The sequence below is a fragment of the Seriola aureovittata genome, chromosome 4, assembly GCF_021018895.1.
Source record: "Seriola aureovittata isolate HTS-2021-v1 ecotype China chromosome 4, ASM2101889v1, whole genome shotgun sequence".
Lineage (NCBI taxonomy): Eukaryota > Metazoa > Chordata > Actinopteri > Carangiformes > Carangidae > Seriola > Seriola aureovittata.
In genome coordinates this window covers 3,737,039-3,757,557 of record NC_079367.1, presented here as the reverse complement: position 1 = coordinate 3,757,557, position 20,519 = coordinate 3,737,039, and the positions used below count along the sequence as shown (strand labels likewise).

The 20,519-nt window shown below is 44.1% G+C and overlaps 1 protein-coding gene across 5 annotated transcripts in view; it reads left to right on the top strand.

The window, feature by feature from the left end:
• The window catches only part of LOC130168006 (kinase suppressor of Ras 1-like), a 38,225-nt gene extending 18,040 nt beyond the window's left edge, over window positions 1-20,185 (top strand). For 4 of the 5 annotated variants that reach the window (XM_056374562.1, XM_056374564.1, XM_056374563.1 and 1 more), the window contains 18 exons: window positions 7,498-7,645; window positions 7,763-8,132; window positions 8,711-8,868; window positions 8,968-9,034; window positions 10,456-10,539; window positions 10,672-10,733; window positions 11,710-11,822; window positions 12,014-12,188; window positions 13,060-13,117; window positions 13,781-13,832; window positions 14,141-14,395; window positions 14,482-14,678; window positions 14,791-14,887; window positions 15,473-15,606; window positions 15,764-15,895; window positions 16,238-16,373; window positions 17,276-17,409; window positions 18,022-20,185. In XM_056374562.1, coding sequence (XP_056230537.1) covers window positions 7,498-7,645; window positions 7,763-8,132; window positions 8,711-8,868; window positions 8,968-9,034; window positions 10,456-10,539; window positions 10,672-10,733; window positions 11,710-11,822; window positions 12,014-12,188; window positions 13,060-13,117; window positions 13,781-13,832; window positions 14,141-14,395; window positions 14,482-14,678; window positions 14,791-14,887; window positions 15,473-15,606; window positions 15,764-15,895; window positions 16,238-16,373; window positions 17,276-17,409; window positions 18,022-18,109 — 2,460 coding nt within the window. In that variant the 3' untranslated portion in view covers window positions 18,110-20,185. Of the gene's footprint in view, window positions 1-7,497; window positions 7,646-7,762; window positions 8,133-8,710; window positions 8,869-8,967; window positions 9,035-10,455; window positions 10,540-10,671; window positions 10,734-11,709; window positions 11,823-12,013; window positions 12,189-13,059; window positions 13,118-13,780; window positions 13,833-14,140; window positions 14,396-14,481; window positions 14,679-14,790; window positions 14,888-15,472; window positions 15,607-15,763; window positions 15,896-16,237; window positions 16,374-17,275; window positions 17,489-18,021 lie in introns of all 5 variants that reach the window. The other variant, XR_008827368.1, reaches the window with a different exon arrangement.
• The last annotated feature ends 334 nt before the right edge of the window (window positions 20,186-20,519 follow it).

The window sequence follows — 20,519 nt, the reverse complement described above, 5'->3', positions numbered from 1 at the left end:
TCGGAGGCTGTCAAACAAGCGACCACCTCGCTGCAGACCGTCACTCATCCACCCTGACCGGACAGCAGGCGCTCCTGTGTCTGGATGAGCCGTGGCGGAGATATGGAGAGCGTCAGAGGGGATAAAAAACACAAAGGAACATGGAACCGTGAAAACCAGCCGCATAAGAAACAGATACAATGTGAAACACAAAGACATTTTATCTGAGATTAGTCGTTATTACTGTAAACAAACAAGTGCTGTCGATATTCATCACTGATTTATAAAACATGATGGTGGATATTATCTGTTCAGACATTGGACGTCTGCAGTAATTGTTGTTAGCGAACTCAAGTTAGCTTGTTAGCTACATCCACGCTAAGCCGGCTAAATCTCTCGGCGTGTCTCAAACCGGATACTTCACACTCACATGTAGTTCACCGTGTTCTCAATATGGTGCGTGAATTTCAACAGGGTGGCGTTGTCTTAAATCAAACATGGTCGATGTGCAATTAGCGGAAATTAAAATAGCAACGCGTGGCTGCGATTGTCGTTACTTTTTTTTACCGTCCTGTGTCATGTGACGTGGGAAAAGTAGGTCGCCACCGGTGCTGACGACATATCCTCCTTCCTCAGTCGCTGTTTTCACTAGTTTGAAAATACGTTGATGGCTCCTCCCTTTCTGCTACGCAGCCAAAATGGCGGCAGTTGAAGGTGAGAAGAGTCCATCGTCTTACACTCAACATTTTTAACCACTTTGAGGGCACCATCCACGTGATTATAACATATAATAGTCGATATGAACGCACTTATGCTCTCAAAATCGCAAGTGTGAGAATACAAGTACGTGACCTGAGACACAGGATTTGTTTTCATCCCAGTTTGGTAAAGATGCTAATGCTACCTGCTAACTATGACGCCTGCACTGTCATGTAGAGTCATGAAATCGCTGTTATGATCATGAAGTCATCAACTTAAATACATCTTCACGACGTCACCTGTATCATGTGATCACACGCAGAGAGGTGCTGTGGACTCTGAGCAGTGATACGACATTTTCTTTCATCCGTCTTGGACTTTTCTTCATGTGACTCAAGACGATCTCATGTTCTGCAGCACAAACACAGCAGACAATCAGAACAAAGCGATGACACATGACTGAAATACAACGTTACTTAAACAAAGGAAGTGCGTTCTTCAGAAAGGACCTCCTAGTTTATAAATAACTTTTGAATTATCTGATTGCAATATCAAAACTAAAAAACTTCATAAAGCTTCACAGCCTGTGTGTTTCTTTTCTTTTCCAGTTTAAGCTGCAATATCACATGACGTCAGACTCACTTTGCCACTTTTGCCAGTTTTACCAGTTAATGCTGTTTGTTTTATTTGTGAATCAGAGACGAGATGAACCACAGTCTCTGCTTCACCTGCAGGACCCGCAGCGACGCGTACACACCTGTATCACACAGCCAATTATTCTCTTTTTAACTTTTAACTTAGACCGTCATTATTGCAGGTTGTTGTTTTAACTTTTAGGGTGGACAATATTTCTTATCAAAGAGACAGGAAGCAAGGGGAGAGAGAGGGGTATGACCTGCACCAGCTGTCCCCCATTTGGGAATCAAATTGTGGGTACTGGGGTTATGTTGTTGTGTGCATTACCCATAAGGCTACTGGGGTGCAAAGAACAATATAGGATAACTGTACACAGGTGCCAAAAGCTGCAGTTCCTCTAATGGCCACTAGAGTCTGGCTCCATCAGTGAGTCAGTCCCCATAGACTCCCATGTTAAAATGTCCAACTTTACAGCAGAAATAAACATGTTTACAGCCTGGTACAGAAACAGTTTTGGTCTCTAGAGCTGATTTCCTCCTTCATGACACCTGTTTATATAACTCACCTGTTCACATTTTATTAAGGACTAAAGTTATGGAGAATTGAGGGCGTGGCCTCTTTGAGTGACAGGTGGGTGAGCGAACGTTTTCTACAAACTGACATGCACCAAAGTCTCGGCTCCAAAACACACTCGACCTCTTTGTCCGTTTTTGGATTAGCCGAGACTTGGGGGCGGAGTCAGACACTGCCAAGATGGCGACGGTGGAGCAGCTCATTCTGAGCTCCAAAACGGCTCTTCAGACACCTGTGGGTGACGTCACGGAGGCTACGTCCATCTTTTATTTTACTCTGGTTCACACCTTTGTACAAGTGCAGGCTGAGGTGAAGGTTGTGCCAGAGCAGAGTGATCACGGATCAATACTCACTGGTTAGATTTCTGTTCGACTTGCTCTGACTTGTGCAGAGTTGTTTGGTAGGTTCCACTAAATCATAATACCAATAGAAATGATGACACAGCTTTCAGATGTGGTAATGATCTTATTTTGAGGCCATGTCAAAATCTGGTTTCAACCCCCTTTTCGTTTCATTTCGTTAGAATTTACAAGTTCCTAAATATGTTTATATTTCATCAAATTTTGCACACTTCAAACCAGAGGCGGGGTTTTGTTCCAGCTCGGGTTGGGCTGTTATTGCCACGGTTTGCCAATAGATGATCTGATCGCCTCCGGTGGCCAATCTTTCTTTGTGATCGCTCATTTCAAAACGTCAGCACGGCCGATCACCGAAACACAACTGCTGCCAATAAGCTTTGTTTTTCTCCATTTAGTCAGACAGAGCAGTGATTATGACATGATGACTTAATGAGCTCGGGAAGGACTTCTGCTCGTTAAGGTGGTAGATACGCTCCGTGAGCTGTGAATCTGTCAACAGAAACAGATGCATGAGAACGACTGCATTGGTAATTTAGACTGACTGCAGGTTTGATTGTGACCATCTCTCCTACTCCATCTCCTATTTATTGTTACATTATTTGAATTCATTGTATTAAGTAGCTGCTCAGCTTTCAACAAATACAAGAGGACAGGATCATATCGCCTGTTTCAGCCTCTCTTCCATGGTTACTGGTTAATTTTACTGAATACACTTCAGACTTAAAGCACTTCCTGGTTTAGCTGCTGAGGTCTGCAGGCTGCTCCTAAGTCCTGGTTCAAGACTAAAGGAGAGCGGTGGCCTCTGCAGGCGCTGGAGATCCCTGCCTGAAGATCTGAGACTTAAATCACCGAAACCTGTCTCTTTAAAAAGAGCTTTTTATTAGTGCCAACACATTGTTTTACTTACATCATCTCATCTGTTTTTATTAATATTATCATCAGTTTTTATTGTTTTTATCTCTTACTGTTGCGCTGACGTGTGACCACACACACAGCTGGCAGACAAAACCATAGCAACAGATAAATACACAGACAACAAAACACAAAGCAATAAAAAAAATTTAAAAAAATCAATAAACCCATTGAAGAAAACAGTTTAACAGCCAAAAAAATTTCACACAAACAAATCTACAGTCACAGAAACCCTCCAGTTTAGTTCTGTTTAAGGAAAAACATGAAGAAAGTTCAGTCTGTGTGAACACTGATGCTCCGAGTTGTTAGGAGTGATGTCACCGTACAGCGAGACCCGGACACTGTTCATCTCGAGAGAATATGTCACTGGGGAATAAATCGATGTGACCGAAGAGAGAGAGAGAGAGAGAGAGAGAGAGAGAGAGAGAGAGAGAAGTGGCTTCTGCTTCCTGTCTGATGAAGAGAATTGTAATGATTTTGACGACGACAGCTGAATTTGAACTTTTTCTATTCCTCGCTGCGTTGTCATGTGACAAAACTCAAGCAGGAAGCTAACTGAAAGCAGCTAGCTCCACAGACTCCTCTGCTTTACACTGAGTGATAGAGGAAGCATCATGGACACATGAGATCTGCTGCTATTCAGAAACAGAAATATTAAACAGCAAAAATGAAACTTCTGGCCCAACATGTGCCTGTGTCCTCGGCCCGAGTCTGGCCCGTATACTTTGGCACCGTATTCATTAATTCAGATTTCACCCTATGTTTGTTTGCAGCTCTGTGACTGGGTGGGCTTGACCTGGCACAGTAATTTCTGACTGAATAAAAGTGAGATAGATGACTACATAACATCAGCACCCATTGGTAACCTGATAGATATTCCCTGAATCATTGTGGTGAGGCTGGAAAAGGTCCAGGTAGACTGCAGCTTTCTGTCCTGGGCTGCAGGCGCCTTCTCTCATCCAGACAAGTCTGAATTAATCTGAAACAGGCCGAAAGATTTCACTGTTTCCCGAAAGTTTATACCTTTTTATTACCTTTTTATTACCTTTATGTTTCATTAGATCTTTTTAATTTCCAGCAATGAACTGTATGTTGTTATAAGTACAATGCAAGATTATGTATTCACTTGTCAAAATAAGAGACAGTAGTTATGAAAGTGCAGTAAGTGCTGGAGGCATTTCTTTGGAGAAATTGCTTGGAAAATTACGCCTGTCGTCATCAAAGCGGACTCTCACAGTCTTCATCATGGCAGAACCCAGTTCATCACAACAAATAATTTCTGTTCTTGGAACTCCCTCCAGGCAGACCATTGCCACGAATCTGGGAAGATGATTCATCAGTTTGTGCAACCGCAGTGAGATACTCCCAGTGATGGACCCTTCAGATAAGCTTCATATCCGCTGATCGACTTGCGTGAGGTTTCTTGAAGACGAAAAGTCTTCTTCAGGTCCGGCCGGCTCGTGGAGTTCCAGGCATTTATGTGGGGTCGTTAACGCCTTCAGGGTCATCGAGGAGCGCCGAGACTCTGAGGAAACCTTTTCGGATCGGAAGGGAAACGTCTTCCAAGAACCTCAAACAAGTCCAATCGGAAAGGCTTCAAAACCTTTCAGGTGAAAAAGGAAACGTCACAGACAACACTGAGATTCTTTTATTCATTCGTGGACATCTTGACTTTAATACTCGTATATTTGTGGCCGTTTTGGACGTAATCATTGATCACTTCATTGGTCCCTAAGCTTGTTTTTAAATGTTTAACTTGTACTTTATACTTCAGGAAAAAGTGCTTTTCCAAATTTGCATCAGGTCTTCTCTTCGTGATTATCTTTTTCAAAGCGTTTCCAAATCTAACGGCCCTATCAGCAGGATGTCAGTTTGTCCGTACTGTCACAAACCAGTCACTATTCCCTCTATAAACTCCCCCTCTATAAATTACAATACCTCCTCCAAGCCTCCCAACTATTACTGAGGTTTGAGTTGGTCTTGCAGTCTTCATCCCGACAGATGCAGAACATATGTCGCTGTCTGAGGAAACAAGACGAGGGGATTTCATACTCAGAGGACCGTAACACTGGAAGATGACCACATGATTCGTCCGACTGCTGAAGCATTTTTTCTCACAACGAAGCATTCAATTTTGTTTTTTTTTTTGGGGGGGGGGGGGGGTGGAAGCCTCAAACTCAGGCTCAGCATTGTCTCCCTGATACATCACATTTACACATACTGACCCTTCTGTTGTCCCGACATGTCCATGTCACTTACCATGGACACAATGCAGGAAACAGCCAGTTGCCAGGATATTAAGCCAATCCATTTCCCCATTCTTTTTATTGAACACACACACACACACACACACACACACACACACACACACACACACACACACACACACACACACACACACGCACCAGAGGCTGAGAAAACACATTCCAGTGGAATAGAAGCGGTGTAGGTGTAGAGTAAAACATGTTTTCACAGTTTGACAGCAGATTCGAGGAATCAGTCTCACATCGACTCAGCAGCTCAGAGAGAAACTGACAGCAAGCTGCTTTTTGTTTTACAGTTTAGACAGTTTTAGTATTTTTTTAGCTGAATCAAAAGTAAATCAGCCTGTCGACAAGTCCGGGCTCCAGAAATTCAACTTCATTCCAAGTGGTTCACACACTTTTTTCCTGTGTCAGGCTGAAGAATACCTTCTTTTCTCCACCTGTTGAACTCTGTCGAAGCTTGTCCTGCCGCATGGAAAGAAAAAGCCTGACATCTCAATCTCAGCCTTCAACTGTGCCTCATTTTAGACCCATTAATACTTTCTGAATCCAGTGTCCAGGTCCATACAGTGCAAAGGTCTGTGTCCATGTGTAGTGTGATTATAGATTATAGATCAGCTCTAGCTTCTATATTAATACTGTGAAAGTATCAAAGCCTCAGTCCACAGAGAAATGCACACAGCCTGTATTCAGAAACTGAGCCTTAAAACCAGCCGTCAGGACTTCTGGAACTTTGTGATGTCACAACAAAGCAGTCACCAAGCCCCGCCCACCTGGACCCACCATCCAAACCTTTGCAGGATCTGGTTTCTCTTTAGTGTTTTTACCTGAAATCTGCTATATTTTTATTACATCACTCAGAAAACAGTGAGCCAATCAGAAGAGAGGCTCAGAGCTTCCTCTCTTCTGATTGGCTCACCGACCTGTTGTTACTAGAGCTCCAGAGAGAAACCTGAGAGAGGAGATGTAAAACTACACTGAGATGGTTTTTATATCTTCTTAAACACTTTAAATAAAACACAGAAGAAGAAGAAGAAAATATTGGACATTTGTCATTCACAAAAAACGTCTGCTGAACTGCGACTGTTTTCCGTAAAAGTGGGCGTCCAGCTGTGATACAAAACAGGATGATCAGTAATGTAACAACTAACCCCAGAGTAACCGCCAAAGGCTCAAAGGAATCACTGGAGCTGGTTAACATGAGTCGACCTCAGATCATTGACCAGGCAACGTGTCCGCGGAGGAAGCAGCTGCTCTCCAAAAATAACACGACTGCACCTGAAGTCCGACTCTCCACAATGAAACTGGGAAAATATTTTCTGTACTGATGAAATTAAAGTTGAATTGTTCGGGAAGAACAAAAAGGAAACCGCAACTACTGCCAACATGAAAACATCACCCCAGAGGTGGAGCAGGCTGCAGGGGGCATCGGGATCTGGATCTCAAGGTCTCCTCCAGGATAATATCAGGGTTTCTGTCCGGTCAGAGCCGGGACCTGGATCCAGTAGAGATGCTGCACCAGACATCCTGAGAACATGTCTGAGCTGAAGCAGCTCTATGAGGAGGAGCTGGTTTCAGGTTTCAGGTTCGACCAGTTACTAAATCCGAGGGTTCCTTTCCTCTTTCCACCAGCGCTGTGAATGTGTCATGGCTGTGTTCAGTAATGATTAAAGGATTAAGCACATTGTGTTTGTACTTGTAGCTTAGATGAAGATCAGATCACATTTTATGACCCGTCACTGCAGATTCAGAGGGTTCACACACTTTTTCTTGTCACTGTAGAAGGTTTTTTCTTTTTTAAGTTCATGAAATAAAAAGTGCAACAGCATTTGAAGAAAGACTCATTTAATGTTTCGTTGTTCAGCTTTTGTGACTTTCTCAAACTGGGGTCCGGGGAACCCCAGGGGTCCTTGAGGGGGTTCCTGGGGGTCCCCAGCAAAAAGGGGGAATCATATATTGTCACTATAAAGTAATGAAACATCTAAAAGGTCTAATTTGTGTCAGTAGATTTGCTCGTTGCGGCCTTTGTCTCATCCTTAAAGCCCGTGACGAGACGTCCTCCTTGTCTCCTGCAGGCTGCAGCAGGGAAGCTCTCAGTGGACCGGTTGCTGCAGATGTCCAGCTCTGAGCTGCAGGACACGATGAGACGCCTGGGCTCCAACTCAGAGGACTGTTCCCGCCTCACCGCCGCCCTCTCCTGTCTGAAGAGCGCCGATGAAACAGGTGCACCGAGCTGAGATGGAGTAGATGCATTTTCATTTAAATGTATGTCACAGTCCTGTAACGTGCGACGGTGTGTGCTGTACCTGCTAATATGTGGCCTTTTCTCTGTGACTCCAGGAGGTGACCTGAGGACTGACTCCTGCAGATCTGAGTCCCAACAGGACAGTGATGCCCCCTCTCCCATTAGCGCCCCCTCCAGTGCCGGTAGCCCCTCCACCCCTCTTCCACCCACCAGCAGCCGCAGCCCCTCCGTCTCCATATCAGTGGCGCCTTGCTCGGACGACCAGAGACCAGCTGACGGAACGACCGACATCTTCGCCGTGGAGCCGAGCGCGCAGACCTCAAAGACTCGCACTGCCAAGCCCTCCCACACGCCGCCGCCGCCTTCCCGCAAGCTGCTGCAGCTCCTCCCCAACATCGCACTGACGAGGAGCAAGAGTCAGGAGTCGCAGCTGGCCAACCGCATCGAGGAGCCCGCCGCACACAGGTGGGTTTTCAATTAAATCTGCAGTCGTGTCTTTACCAACACGTCAACCTTGCACACAACATGTCTTCTGAAGTAACGACAAGGTTGCCATTTAATTCCCTGACAACATTCACGCTCCCCTGAGGATTCAAACTTCAGATTCTAATTGACCAGTAGCAACAACAAATAAAGTGATTTCATGTTAAACATCAGTGACTCACCGATGCAGATGGACACAGGACGTCTCAGAGCTGAGCTGTCTGACAGTTACTCAGCTTGTTCCTCTGATAACTTCAAGATCCAAAGTGTGACTTAAAACTCAATAACAGTCAAACACAGCGGCATCGCATGCACATAGAGGATATGCTGATGATGGATATCTTGATTAAAATCACTGATTCCTCTGGTTTGAGAGTTGATGGAAACGTTTGTGATGATGTAAGAACACAACTCAACAACGTACAGAACAGAGGTCGACTTGTTTTCAGACATTTGAAAGTTGTTCTTCGTGTCCATCACTTTCTCTACTGACATGATGTTGTGATGTCACAGTGTCACAGGACGCGCAGTAAGTGTCCGTCTCTCTCCGTCGTTTTCAGAGCCGGTAAGAAGAACAAAGTTCTGGCTGCAATTCACATCAACGGGAACGGTCCTGAGGACTCGGCGCTGCCGTCGCCGCTGCTGTCTGCACGAACGCCCGGCCCCGTCCCGGCCTCAGCCCCTTACATGATGCCCGGCACCCCCACCCTGCTGGACAGTGAGTACCCCCCCCCAGATTTCAGCTCTCATTTTCACTGTCCCACTGTTTCCTGTTGTGTTTTTGACACTTGCACATTTTTATTGTTGCTCTTCACAGATGTGGCCATGCACAGAAGTTCCCCTCAGACAATGAGGAGAGACATTGGCCTGGCTGTAACACACAGGTCAGTTACCCCACGCTAACTTGGCGTAGCTTGTTAGCAAAGTAGAAACGACGATGATGCAATGAAAGTTTAATCTTGCAGAACTGAGTCCAATGAATGTTTCCACGTTCGAGAGAAACTTTGGCGCCGCGTCACTTCTTCCTGACGTCTTTCTGTTCATTTCTCAGACTTCACACAGCTTCATCAGAAACGTGGCGCAGCTGTTTTCACACGATGAGTCGGACTAACCGCGACAGTAAACTGACCTCTGTGTGTAAAATCTGTGAAGAGCTCTTTTAATGTTTTTCTTCACATATTTAAATGGCCTTTCTTTTTTTTTCTTTTTTTTTCCAATACTTTGAGTGAAGTACAAGTGGCCCAGCTCACTGTGTGTTTGATGCTTCTACAAATAAACATCTCCACAAGCTGTTTAGGAATTTTCCATCTGATTAACATTCCACTATCATTACTGTGGTTTCCTGTTTAGCTCCCTGTGAAGGTCGGACTGGGACAGTCACACTGACACAAACCGCTGTGAGAATCCAGGCATTCGAACAACGTGGAGAGAGCTCAGTCCGACCCGCTGTTTATCTTACAGACGCTCGATGTTTGAGTGTTGATCTTCAGCTCCGCGTTCAGCTGAATCACATCATGAGGAGGATTTCATTTGTTTTTTTGTTTTATTTAAAAAAAACCCTGCTGTAAATTCCCAGGTCACATTTCCCTGATCAGAAATGTGACTCAGTCTAAATCAGAATCACAGTTTAGTGTCACGTCGTGTGACCTTCACATTGCTGACGCCACTCGGGGGTCAGGGGGGAGACACACCACGGACGTTGTTATTACCATTTAAGTTCATATGGTGAACGGTCATTTACACATCCAGCTGTTGTGGAGCCACATTATCTTTCATCTGGAGTTGTGTTTGAGTCCATCACTCTGCCTTTTGCTCTGTTTTGGTCTCCACCGACTTTAAGACAAAACCTTCAGGTTCTTCAGCTGCTAAAAGCTCCTGCATGTTCAGCAGCTGCTCTCTAACTGTGTGTGTGTCTGTGTTTGTTGCTGCTGATTTCTCCTCTGTGTTTATCTCCACCGGATCCATGAGCTTTTCTCTTGCACCACCCTCTGGCGAAACTGTCCACATGTTGCACGCAACATATTAAAAACTATTAGGAACACCTGTACACCTGCTTATCCGTGCAATTATCCACTCAGCCAATCGTGTGGCTGCAATGCAAATCAGTCATCGACTCCGGATTTGAAACTGTGAAATACAGAGATTTACTCTGGCTCCGATGGGCTTAGTCAGCAATGTGTGAACTAGTTTGGCTTGAATGTAACAAATGTTCATATACATGTAATATAAAGCTTTAACTTTATTCCTGCATCAGTTGTTAGCAGATCATCATGTGTCATATTCATTATGTTTCTGTCCTCTGCAGGTTTTCAACCAAGTCCTGGCTCTCGCAGACCTGCCAGGTCTGTCACAAGAGCATGATGTTTGGAGTAAAGTGCAAGCACTGCAAGTAAGAGACTGTAAACACAACCCCTCCCCCCTCCACACACACACACACACACACACACACACACACACACACACACACTGTTTGTGGATAGTACTGTTTGTTATGGTCTCATCACTGTCCATCTGTTCACAGGTTAAAGTGCCACAACAAATGTACTAAAGATGCTCCCTCGTGTCGGATATCATTTCTCACATGTAAGAAACATTCAGCCTCGTTTTTTTATTCTTACATTAAATTGTCATGGATTTGTCAAGGAGATATAAGGGCTTCATTAAAGAGTCATGTCTGTAGATTTGAATCCAACTAAACACATATACACCAATTGTGATGAAATATATCATTTTTCGTGTTCGGGGAATTTGCCTGTTACAGCTTGTCATCTTGTTTCGGTGCGTCTGGACCAAATATTAATCTCACTTCCTGAGCTCAATGCTCATTTATTATTTCACAATTTCAAACTTTCCTGGGCTAACGTCTGACGTCATCAACTTGTAGCATCAGAAAACAATAAAGCAACTCTGGCTAATCCCACCTGACGCAGGTTTGGGCGGGTTATTGCAACATACCCAGAAGCATGCATGAAATGAACCATGATAACACTCATTTAGCAACTGGTGAGGCTCCGAACACACACGCAGGACGGAAGCGTCTTGAAAAGCTGCTGACGGCTTCAGAGTCACGCCGTGCGGAGAGAGAGGAGGTCGTACCGGAGATACTTTCATATGAGTCATAAAATGAACATAAAAACATGTTAAAACAGTGATGTAAAATGAGATGGAACAATAATAAAATTATAAATCATCAACATCAGAACTGTGAGAGTCAAACAAGTTTATAGTTAAAGTTTATAGCCGCCATGCTCTTATACTGAGTTGCAGTAAGAAAAGAATAAAATAAACTGAGTCATTCAGCTGCTGTAATGAGAGCTGACATGACAGTTCACCGCTGACGAGATGAGTCGTTGGTGCAGGCCCATGTTTCTGTGCTCAGCTTCTATCGTCTCTACAGCTTCAGATCAACTTCAGAATACATTTTTGTAAACAAGATGGACTATTTTATCCGTAATGAGCTGTACATTTGTTTCAGTGAACACACGGTCGCCTGTCTGTTGTTTCCGTCCTTCATTATTCAGTGTGATGCAACGAGCTGATGTTTGAATCTGACTTTTAGTGCCAAGGATGCGCCGGGCGGAGTCGGTGCCATCGGATATCAATAACCGGATCGATCACACGGCGGAGATCCCGCAGCAGTACGGCACTTTACCGAAGGCAATCACCAAGAGGGTAAGTACAGCTGCTTTCCCACAATGCACTGCAGCCCTGAACCTTTCTAGACATTACCCAGAGGAGCTGGATGTGACAACGCACATGTCTGAATCAGTTGAACCGTGTGTGTGTGTGTGTGTGTGTGTGTGTGTGTGTGTGTGTGTGTGTGTGTGTGTGTGTGTGTGTGTGTGTGTGTGTGTGTTCATCAGGAGCCTCCCATCACTCTGAACCAGATGGATTCCAGCAGTAACCCGTCGTCAGCCACCTCCTCCACACCTTCCTCCCCAGCACATTTCCAGCAGAGTAACCCCCCGAGCGTCAGCACCACCCCCCCACCCAACGCTTCACCGCGGGGTTCCCGTGACAACCGCTTCCACTTCCCAGGTCAGCAGCCGCATCATGTACACAGGGCAGTTTCTTCACCTGCAGAAGTTGTATTAGTTTATACTGAGAGATGTTTCTAACATTTAGTCTAGAGCTTCAAATAAAAAGAAATGAGACGATGTTTGAGTTTGGAAGGAAGATCTTTTTAACTTTAAACAGGTCGTCCTGTTTGTACTCTTCTCTTTGGAGTCCTTTTTATTAAAACTAAATAGCCTAAGTTCCTTTAAACCTCTGCAGCGGAAGACTTGAATCCCAGATAGTGAAACAGATCCGGCCCACAGTCGGGCCACATGCTTGTGTTTCTCGGCCCGATTCTGGCCCATATACAGCTTGATGTTTGGATGCTACTTCCACATCTGGAACAACTCTGGTGCACACATCGTCAGGCTATCAGTCAACACTGGAGGATCAAAGCCAGAATCTGTCCAGATGTGGAAGTGTATGTGGCCAGACTCGGGCCGAGGACGGCGGCATGTGTTGGGCCAGAAGTTTCATTTTGCAATTTTAGATGAGTAAACAAATAAAATTCCTAAATCAAGAATAGAAAGACTCTTTCTCTATTTTTGACACATGTCACAACTGCTGTTTAATTTTTTACATTTTTTTTAAATCATGGAATAAAAAATAACAGTGTGTTAATATTTTAAAAGTTCGTTTTGTCTATTAGCTGCTGAGGTTGTATTAACTTCATTTGCGTTAAAACTGTTGCATTGGACTGTGTGTGAACGTTCAAGATCTTTAGACATTTAACATCCTTTTGTTCTGAATTCACTAAGTAACACGTAGAAAGTATTAATGCAGCATTTCTGAGTGATGAGAGTTACTGTTGTGTTCGTGCAGAAAACTTTATTATTTATCTATTTTCCAACAGATGTTCCTGCCTCCACGTATCCAGCTGTTCAACAGTCCGTCGGCTACTATGAGTCCGGGTAAGAGACAGCAACACTGACACCGTGACGGTGCACAGCACTGGATTAGCTGATATTAGCTCGTTACAGATATGGTTCATACATGTCAGCTGCAAGTAACAAGAAATGTCAAACAGTGTTGTCGTGACACCGTTTGACCAGCAGAGGGCGCTGACAGGTTTATTTTAACACTGAACTTTCCACCACACTTCTCAAACACATCATTGTGTTTGTTGATGTTCTGGGTTTTATATCTTTATGAAATGTGAATCATAATATATATTAATGAAAAACAGTTTTTTATGTGATGTTTTGTTGTTTAAAAAAGAAATTCTTATACGTCACAGATTTTTTCGGCAAGAAAAAGTGTGTGAACAGAACCATTAAACGTTCTCAGTGCTGGTGGAAAAAGTAAGTGAACCCTTGGATCTAATAACCGATTGAACCTGAAACCTGCTCAGTGTTCAGGAGGAAGTCTGGACCCGTCTTCCTCGTAGAGCCGCTTCTTCATCATCCTGAGGGAGACCTTGATAAACGTGGGAATTCATACATTAACACAAATACACAGGGTTCACTTACTTTCTCCTGCCACTGTGAGAATCCTGTGCGTCTGTATCTCCTGCACATGAACTCAGTCACTGTAAATATTATAATTTTGTCGGTTCTTGTGGTTTGTTCCTTCAGAGCGTCACAGGTGTCCGTCACCGACACACAGCTCCCAGCTGTTAAAGGAGGGGTGAGTGTTCACAGTCAGAGTTACATCAGTTGCCTGTGTTATTTATAGACATGTGTTTGTGTGGTTTGTATGAACTGCCAGTGTTCTGCTGTGGAGCTTATTACTGTGGGGAAACGATCCCATGCGCAGTAAATAACTTTATTTTGTCGTGATATTCCCAGAGGCCAAAAAGTATGTACTTATATTTTTGTTCTTAAATCAAGAAATATACAAACAAACACACACTCCATTGTAGATCTGGACTCATTAGTGCGACTGTTTTGTGCCGGATAAACTGTAATAATGAATGAAACAATTCCGTGTCCCAGGAGGAAGAGGAGGCGGAGGAAGACTACCCAGCGGAGGACGAGGAAGCAGCTGACAGGCGCAGCAGTAAAAAGAGCTTTCCCACAGAGGAGTGTGACGAGGACGGGCTCGAGGACCTGCCGTCTTCCATATGTCGCCGCGGGGCCGCCGGCCGCTGGAAGGGCCAGATCTCTCGTAAAGCCAGCCAGACCAGCGTCTACCTGCAGGAGTGGGACATCCCGTACGAGCAGCTGCAGCTGGGAGAGCTCATCGGCAAGGTGAAGACGGAAGACGTGACACAGACACACACAAAACACACAACATGAAATATCCTCATCACGGCTGACACTGTGCGACTGTGCAGGGTCGCTGGGGGAAGGTGCACAAGGGCCGCTGGCACGGCGAGGTGGCCATCCGCCTGATGGAGGTCGATGGCAACAACCAGGATCACCTGAAGCTCTTCAAGAAGGAAGTGATGAACTACAGGCAGACCAGGCACGAGAACGTCGTCCTGTTCATGGGCGCCTGCATGGCCCCGCCCCACCTCGCCATCATCACCAGGTACAGCTGCAAAAACAACCCGTGCCCGGTTCTGCGGCTGATTTTCAATATCGTACATGTGATTCCACGTGATATTCCAGTAACAGATGGTCAATATTTTGTGTGTTTTCAGCTTCTGTAAAGGTTTGACTCTGTACTCTGTTGTAAGAGAACGAGGTTCCATGCTGGACATCAATAAAACCAGACAGATTGCACAGGAGATCGTAAAGGTGAGACAGCTGCTAAAGCTAAAGATCACACAACAGACTGGTGTTTATTGAAGCCTAATATTGATATCATCAGGTGATTTTAGTCTACAGAAGGTTTATCTCAGGTATGTCAGCTGATTGTGTGAAACAGCAGTAAAGAAATGCACAAAGAAGAAGCGAAGGAAGAGAATTTATGTTCAATTTGAATTCACTTTTTGTGTTTTTGTGATATTTTATTTAAACATAATAATAATGTCTCACAGCTTCAGAGGCTCCATCCTTTCTTCTTTCAGTTACTACTGACCTGTTGCTTTTTTTTTTCTAATCACTAACGTTCAACCAGAGAGAACTTTAAACTGTGATCTCACTCCACACACGTGTTGGTCATGATTGTTTACTGACTAAATTTAACCCAAACCTCATTCTAACCCTAAAACCGAGGTTTAACCAACAAACAGCCGCTTGACTTTTGTCCTCATTCTGAATTTTAATTTTAACACAAATCAGACACACACACACACACACACACACACACACACACACACACACACCGCAGCCAGTAATTTGAAAGCCTTGCCTCAGCATCACGACCCGTCTCTCTCGCAGGGCATGGGTTATCTTCACGCCAAAGGCATCATTCACAAGGACCTGAAGTCGAAGAACGTCTTCTACGACACCAACAAGGTTGTGATCACGGACTTCGGCCTGTTTGGAATGTCTGGAGTCGTACAGGAAGGAAGGTACGAGAGGAAGGATCAAAGAAATGTCTGGTTTCTTAAAAAATAAGTAGATAAATAAAAATTTACATGTGGCCCCTGTGTGTGTGTGTGTGTGTGTGTGTGTGTGTGTGTGTGTGTGTGTGTGTGTGTGTGTGTGTGTGTGTGTGTGTGTGCGTAGAAGAAAGAATGTGTTGCGGATACCGCAGGGCTGGATCTACTACCTGGCTCCAGAGATCGTTCGAAAGATGAGCCCAGAGGTCGACGAGGACCAGCTGCCTTTCTCCAAAGCTGCTGACGTTTACGCGTTTGGGTATTGATTCATCATCTTTATTAACACTCAGTTTGTGCTTTATTTAAAAAATAAAAAAAAGCTAATGCACCATTTGTAAAAGCTAATGCTAATGCATCGGCCATTTTTGTGTAACTCCACCAGTTCAGCTCATGGAAGCAGACAGACCTGTTCTACATCTTTTATTTCTTAGTGTATGTTCACATTTTTTGAAAGCTTTATTTCCGTGTGCTTCAGACTCCATTTGCCGTGTTTGCTTAGACTCACACGGACACACGTGGTCGTAGAAGAGTTTAACATATGAGGCGGTTTCACTGTCACCAGTCGTCCTGATGCGATATTCTTGTGCCGCGTCGTTTTCAGCACAGTCTGGTATGAGCTGCAGGTCGGAGACTGGCCGATCACCAAGCAACCTGTGGAGGCTAAAATCTGGCAAGTGGGCAGCGGCGAGGGCATCAAGAAGGTGCTGGCAGATTCCAACCTGGGCAAGGAGGTCACGGTAGGTGTAGATTACATACATAAGAACATGGCTGTGGCCACTGGAGCCTGTTTAATATCTGCTTCATAAAACAAGTTACCAAATTAAATTGTTTGTTCCGGGAAAAGTTTTAGAAAATGATTCAGAGATAATGGATCCATAAAGTAATTGTTACTCTAACATTTAGTGAACAATCAGTATTTGGGGTGCATGTTCTTGAATTAGCATCAAGTTACTGTAACAGCATGAACCTGAAACTGCAGGTTAGTGTGTGTGTGTGTGTGTGTGTGTGTGTGTGTGTGTGTGTATCAAGGAGACACACTTGCAAACTGCTGTGGCAGGAAACATGTTCCCACTGAGTTTAATGCGGCATAGGTCAGAAAACTCACAATAACTGCCTTTTATCATTTGATGAAAATGTCCAGAGTGAGAAGCTTCTTGTCTCAGGCAGAAACACTTAAACATATGAATATAGAATAACTAACTTATTAAACTTTTATTAAACTTATTGAATGATAACAACATTTTACTACGTGTCTATAAAGCCTTAACCAAACAGCCTTCCCCCACAGCACCTCTCTGACCTACTTACTCAGTATGAACCTGTCCAGACTCGCAGGTTCTTGTTCCCAGAGAAAACGTGAAAAATCGTTGCAGCTTGTGGTTTTCGTGGTCTCAGCTGCTGAAGTCTTACAGATTGTGTTAGATGTGAATCAACAATAGTGGAACTAGATTTTCAGATACGTCTCTTTTAGATTTATCACCAGAGTCTCAGCGTGCACCCGCTGGTGATGCAATCACAGCCGAGTTGTAAGCTAGCAGCAGGCTAACATACCGATCAATGGAAACCTCAGCTAAAACATCCCGTGGTCACGTGTTAATCCTCTTCCTTCCCCCCCCCCCCCCCCCCCCCCCCCCCGCAGGAGATCCTGTCCGCCTGCTGGTCGGCGGAGCCGGACGACAGGCCGACGTTCACCCAGCTGACAGGCATGCTGGAGAGGCTCCCCAAACTGAACCGCAGGCTGTCCCATCCCGGACACTTCTGGAAGAGGAACGAGTACGTATCATAGAAAGAGTTTTCATGATCCAGGATGAAGCAGCTCGCCGCATCATTCACTCCGACAATAAAAAAATAAGTAAATATGATGATCACAATCTACATTTTCATGTCACCAAAGCGTGAAGTCAGAAAAGAGTTCCAGTTAAAAGGAACCGAGATGCAATCCATCAAATGGAAATGTTGTAAATAGAGAAATGTGAATATCATGAAGCTGTCCTGCTGAGTATCGACTAATGTTAAGAGATCTTGACTAATGTGACTGCTGTTTTATATTTTGAGGGAAAAAGACTCTGTTAAACCTGAATGGCATTTTAGTTGCTGCTCTCTCTACACTCCCTTTATCTTCTCACAGCCTGAAGTAACACTCCTGTCTTGTGTTTCTGAGATTCACTTCTTCTTTCTCCTTCTCTGTCACTTCCTCTCCTCTGGGTGCCGACCGATCCGCCTCTGCCTGTTCCTGTTGTGCCCGATCTCCGCCGTCTCCCTCGGATCCTACGTTTTCTCCCTCTGTCTATGCCTCCGTTCCTCTCTGTCTGTTCATGCGCTCAACTCGTTTCTTCATCGCTCCTGATTTCTGTTCTGCTTCACTCCGTTGTTCTGCTGGTGAAGGTCGTGGGATCATCATCACTGTCTGAGAGATCACTGCCACCAGGGCCTACGTGCACACTGCCCATACATGTACAAGTACAGCAGCTGAGAGCCTCTTTGAAACTGAAACCTCGTTTGGATTTGACTCAAAAAAACGCAAATGCTGACGAGGTCTTCTTCAGAGTTCTTGTCTCGAGCAGCACGTCCAGCCTGTAGAAGATACGCTCTATTTATTTCATCAAAACAAAAAACTTTTCTTGTGAAACAACAAGAGACTTTCGTGATGTGACAAGATGAAGCCAAAACTTAACTTGTAAATATTGAATTATTCGGCATCAAATCATAAGAAGAAAATGTCGTATCACATGAAAATATCTTGTAAAAACAAGAACACCACGCTGCTGCTGCTCCTCCCACTTTCTCACCACTGTCTGTCGAAGCTTCTCTGTGAATATAAATCCCCACAGCTGGAAGGCTGCTGGCTGCAGATGTTACTGCTATGGTTAATTACTGCAGAGGTAAAGAAACATTTATTTCAAGGTTGTCAGCACAAGATTTACATCTGGACAGTTGGTTCACCCAATTTACAAAACTAGATGATATTTTCATTGAACTTGTTTTCCTCTCATCTGTGAAAACAAACCTTGAGAGGCGAGTGGAAAAAAAAACTTTAAAAAGAAATCACAAAAAAAACAAAAAAACCAACTTGCCTTTCAGGGCTTCTGTAGCGATCTCTCCATGCAAATGAGTTTTTCTTGTTCCAGGTACAGATACTGTGTCTGTCTGTATGGAGGTGAGGGAAATTATTTTCACAGCACCACACTGACTAATTTCCTCGTTAGATTACAACACACCAGGACAGTTTTGAGTGGAACTAGATCCTGTGAAAACGGTCGACAGGAAAGCTTTGCCACTTTGGTCCATATCAACATCTCCACTACCGGATGGATTCCCATGAAGTTTTGCTCAGGCATTCATGGTCCCCAGAGGATTAATTGCAGTTGTAATTACAGTGTAATCACTTTCTCCAATTCTTTGGTTTATGAGCAGAAATGCTGACGTTCCCATCAGCCTCAGCTGTACTTGTTTAGTGCTAATCGTTAGCATGCTAACACGCTTAATTAAGACCACAGGTTCTTATTTCATAAACTGTAATGTTCAGTTTGGCGTGAGCCCCTACAAAATAAAACGCTGTTCACCTCCCATTTTATTGTGATACATCTCAGAGACAGATATCTCCGAACCTGGACCAACAAAAACCAGCATCTACATGGAGAGACACACCACAAGAGCTAATGAGAAAAAGGTTCATTATTGTAATTTGAGTGAACTGATCTTCTGAAGTCTGTGCTCCCCCAGAATATGAATAATCAATACTTTACTGTATTTTCATCGCCATGGTGTTAGATAATCCATTCGGACCTATGAGGTGGCCTCTTAATGGCGAGACACTGCCTTTCTCTGCGCTGTAATAATACTTGACGCGATGCAGCGTGAAGCATTCAAACTCAGGCATTTATGAACAGCTGCTTCTAAATGTATCTTGGGGCAGCTTTGGCTTTGTGTTGCTGTAACGAATAGATACAATTTTCCAATCCATCGGACGCCATTAATGGATCAAATGGAAAAACCACTGAGTGACACCCCCCCCGCTGAGATTTAATCAGAGCGACACTTTGTCAGCGAACTGGAAGACAACACAGAAAATAATGTTTTCATTCAAGTATGAAAAGTGTGTGTCTTTTTTTCCTGTGTAGCCACTTCCTGTTCATTTTGGTGAACAGGAAGTGGTACAATGTGTGTGTGTGTTTGTGTGTGTGTGTGTGTGTGTGTGTGTGTGTGTGGAGCACAATATACACTGACTGACTGTTAATGGGCTTCACAGGTGCAGCGGAGCCCCATCGAACATGATCAAATAATAACCTAATGCATATATGTATATAAAGTGCTGGAGGTTGTATTTAATACACAGAGCTCATGTTTGTACAAGTTTCCATTTGGATTGGTACTTCGTTCATATTTATGTATAGATTTTTAGACACTGTGGAAACTGTTGTCGGTTGATTGGTTTTTTTTTGTGGTTTTTTTTAGGGTGGGGGGGGTTGATCTGTAGAGTATTTTTGTACAGGATTTGTTGATACTTCTGGTCTGAACAACCGTAGACATTAAAGCTGATCTCCAAAGACTCAGTGTGCTTCCTTCTGTGACACAGTCAGTCCATGTGGATACGATATTATAATATAGTATATACTGATACAAGCAAGTTCTGAAGACCACTTACATTAAAGTCAGTACAAATATCAGATCTAGTCCAACTGAAACCAAGACCAGGTTTAAAGCTCCATATTTTCTTCTTCTGTATTTTATTTTGAAGTGTTGATCCATCAGAAGATATAAAAACCATCTCAGTGTAGTTTTACATCTCCTCTCTCAGGCTTCTCTCTGCAGCTCTAGTAACAACAGGTCGGTGAGCCAATCAGAAGAGAGGAGGCTCTGAGCCTCTCTGCTGATTGGCTGGC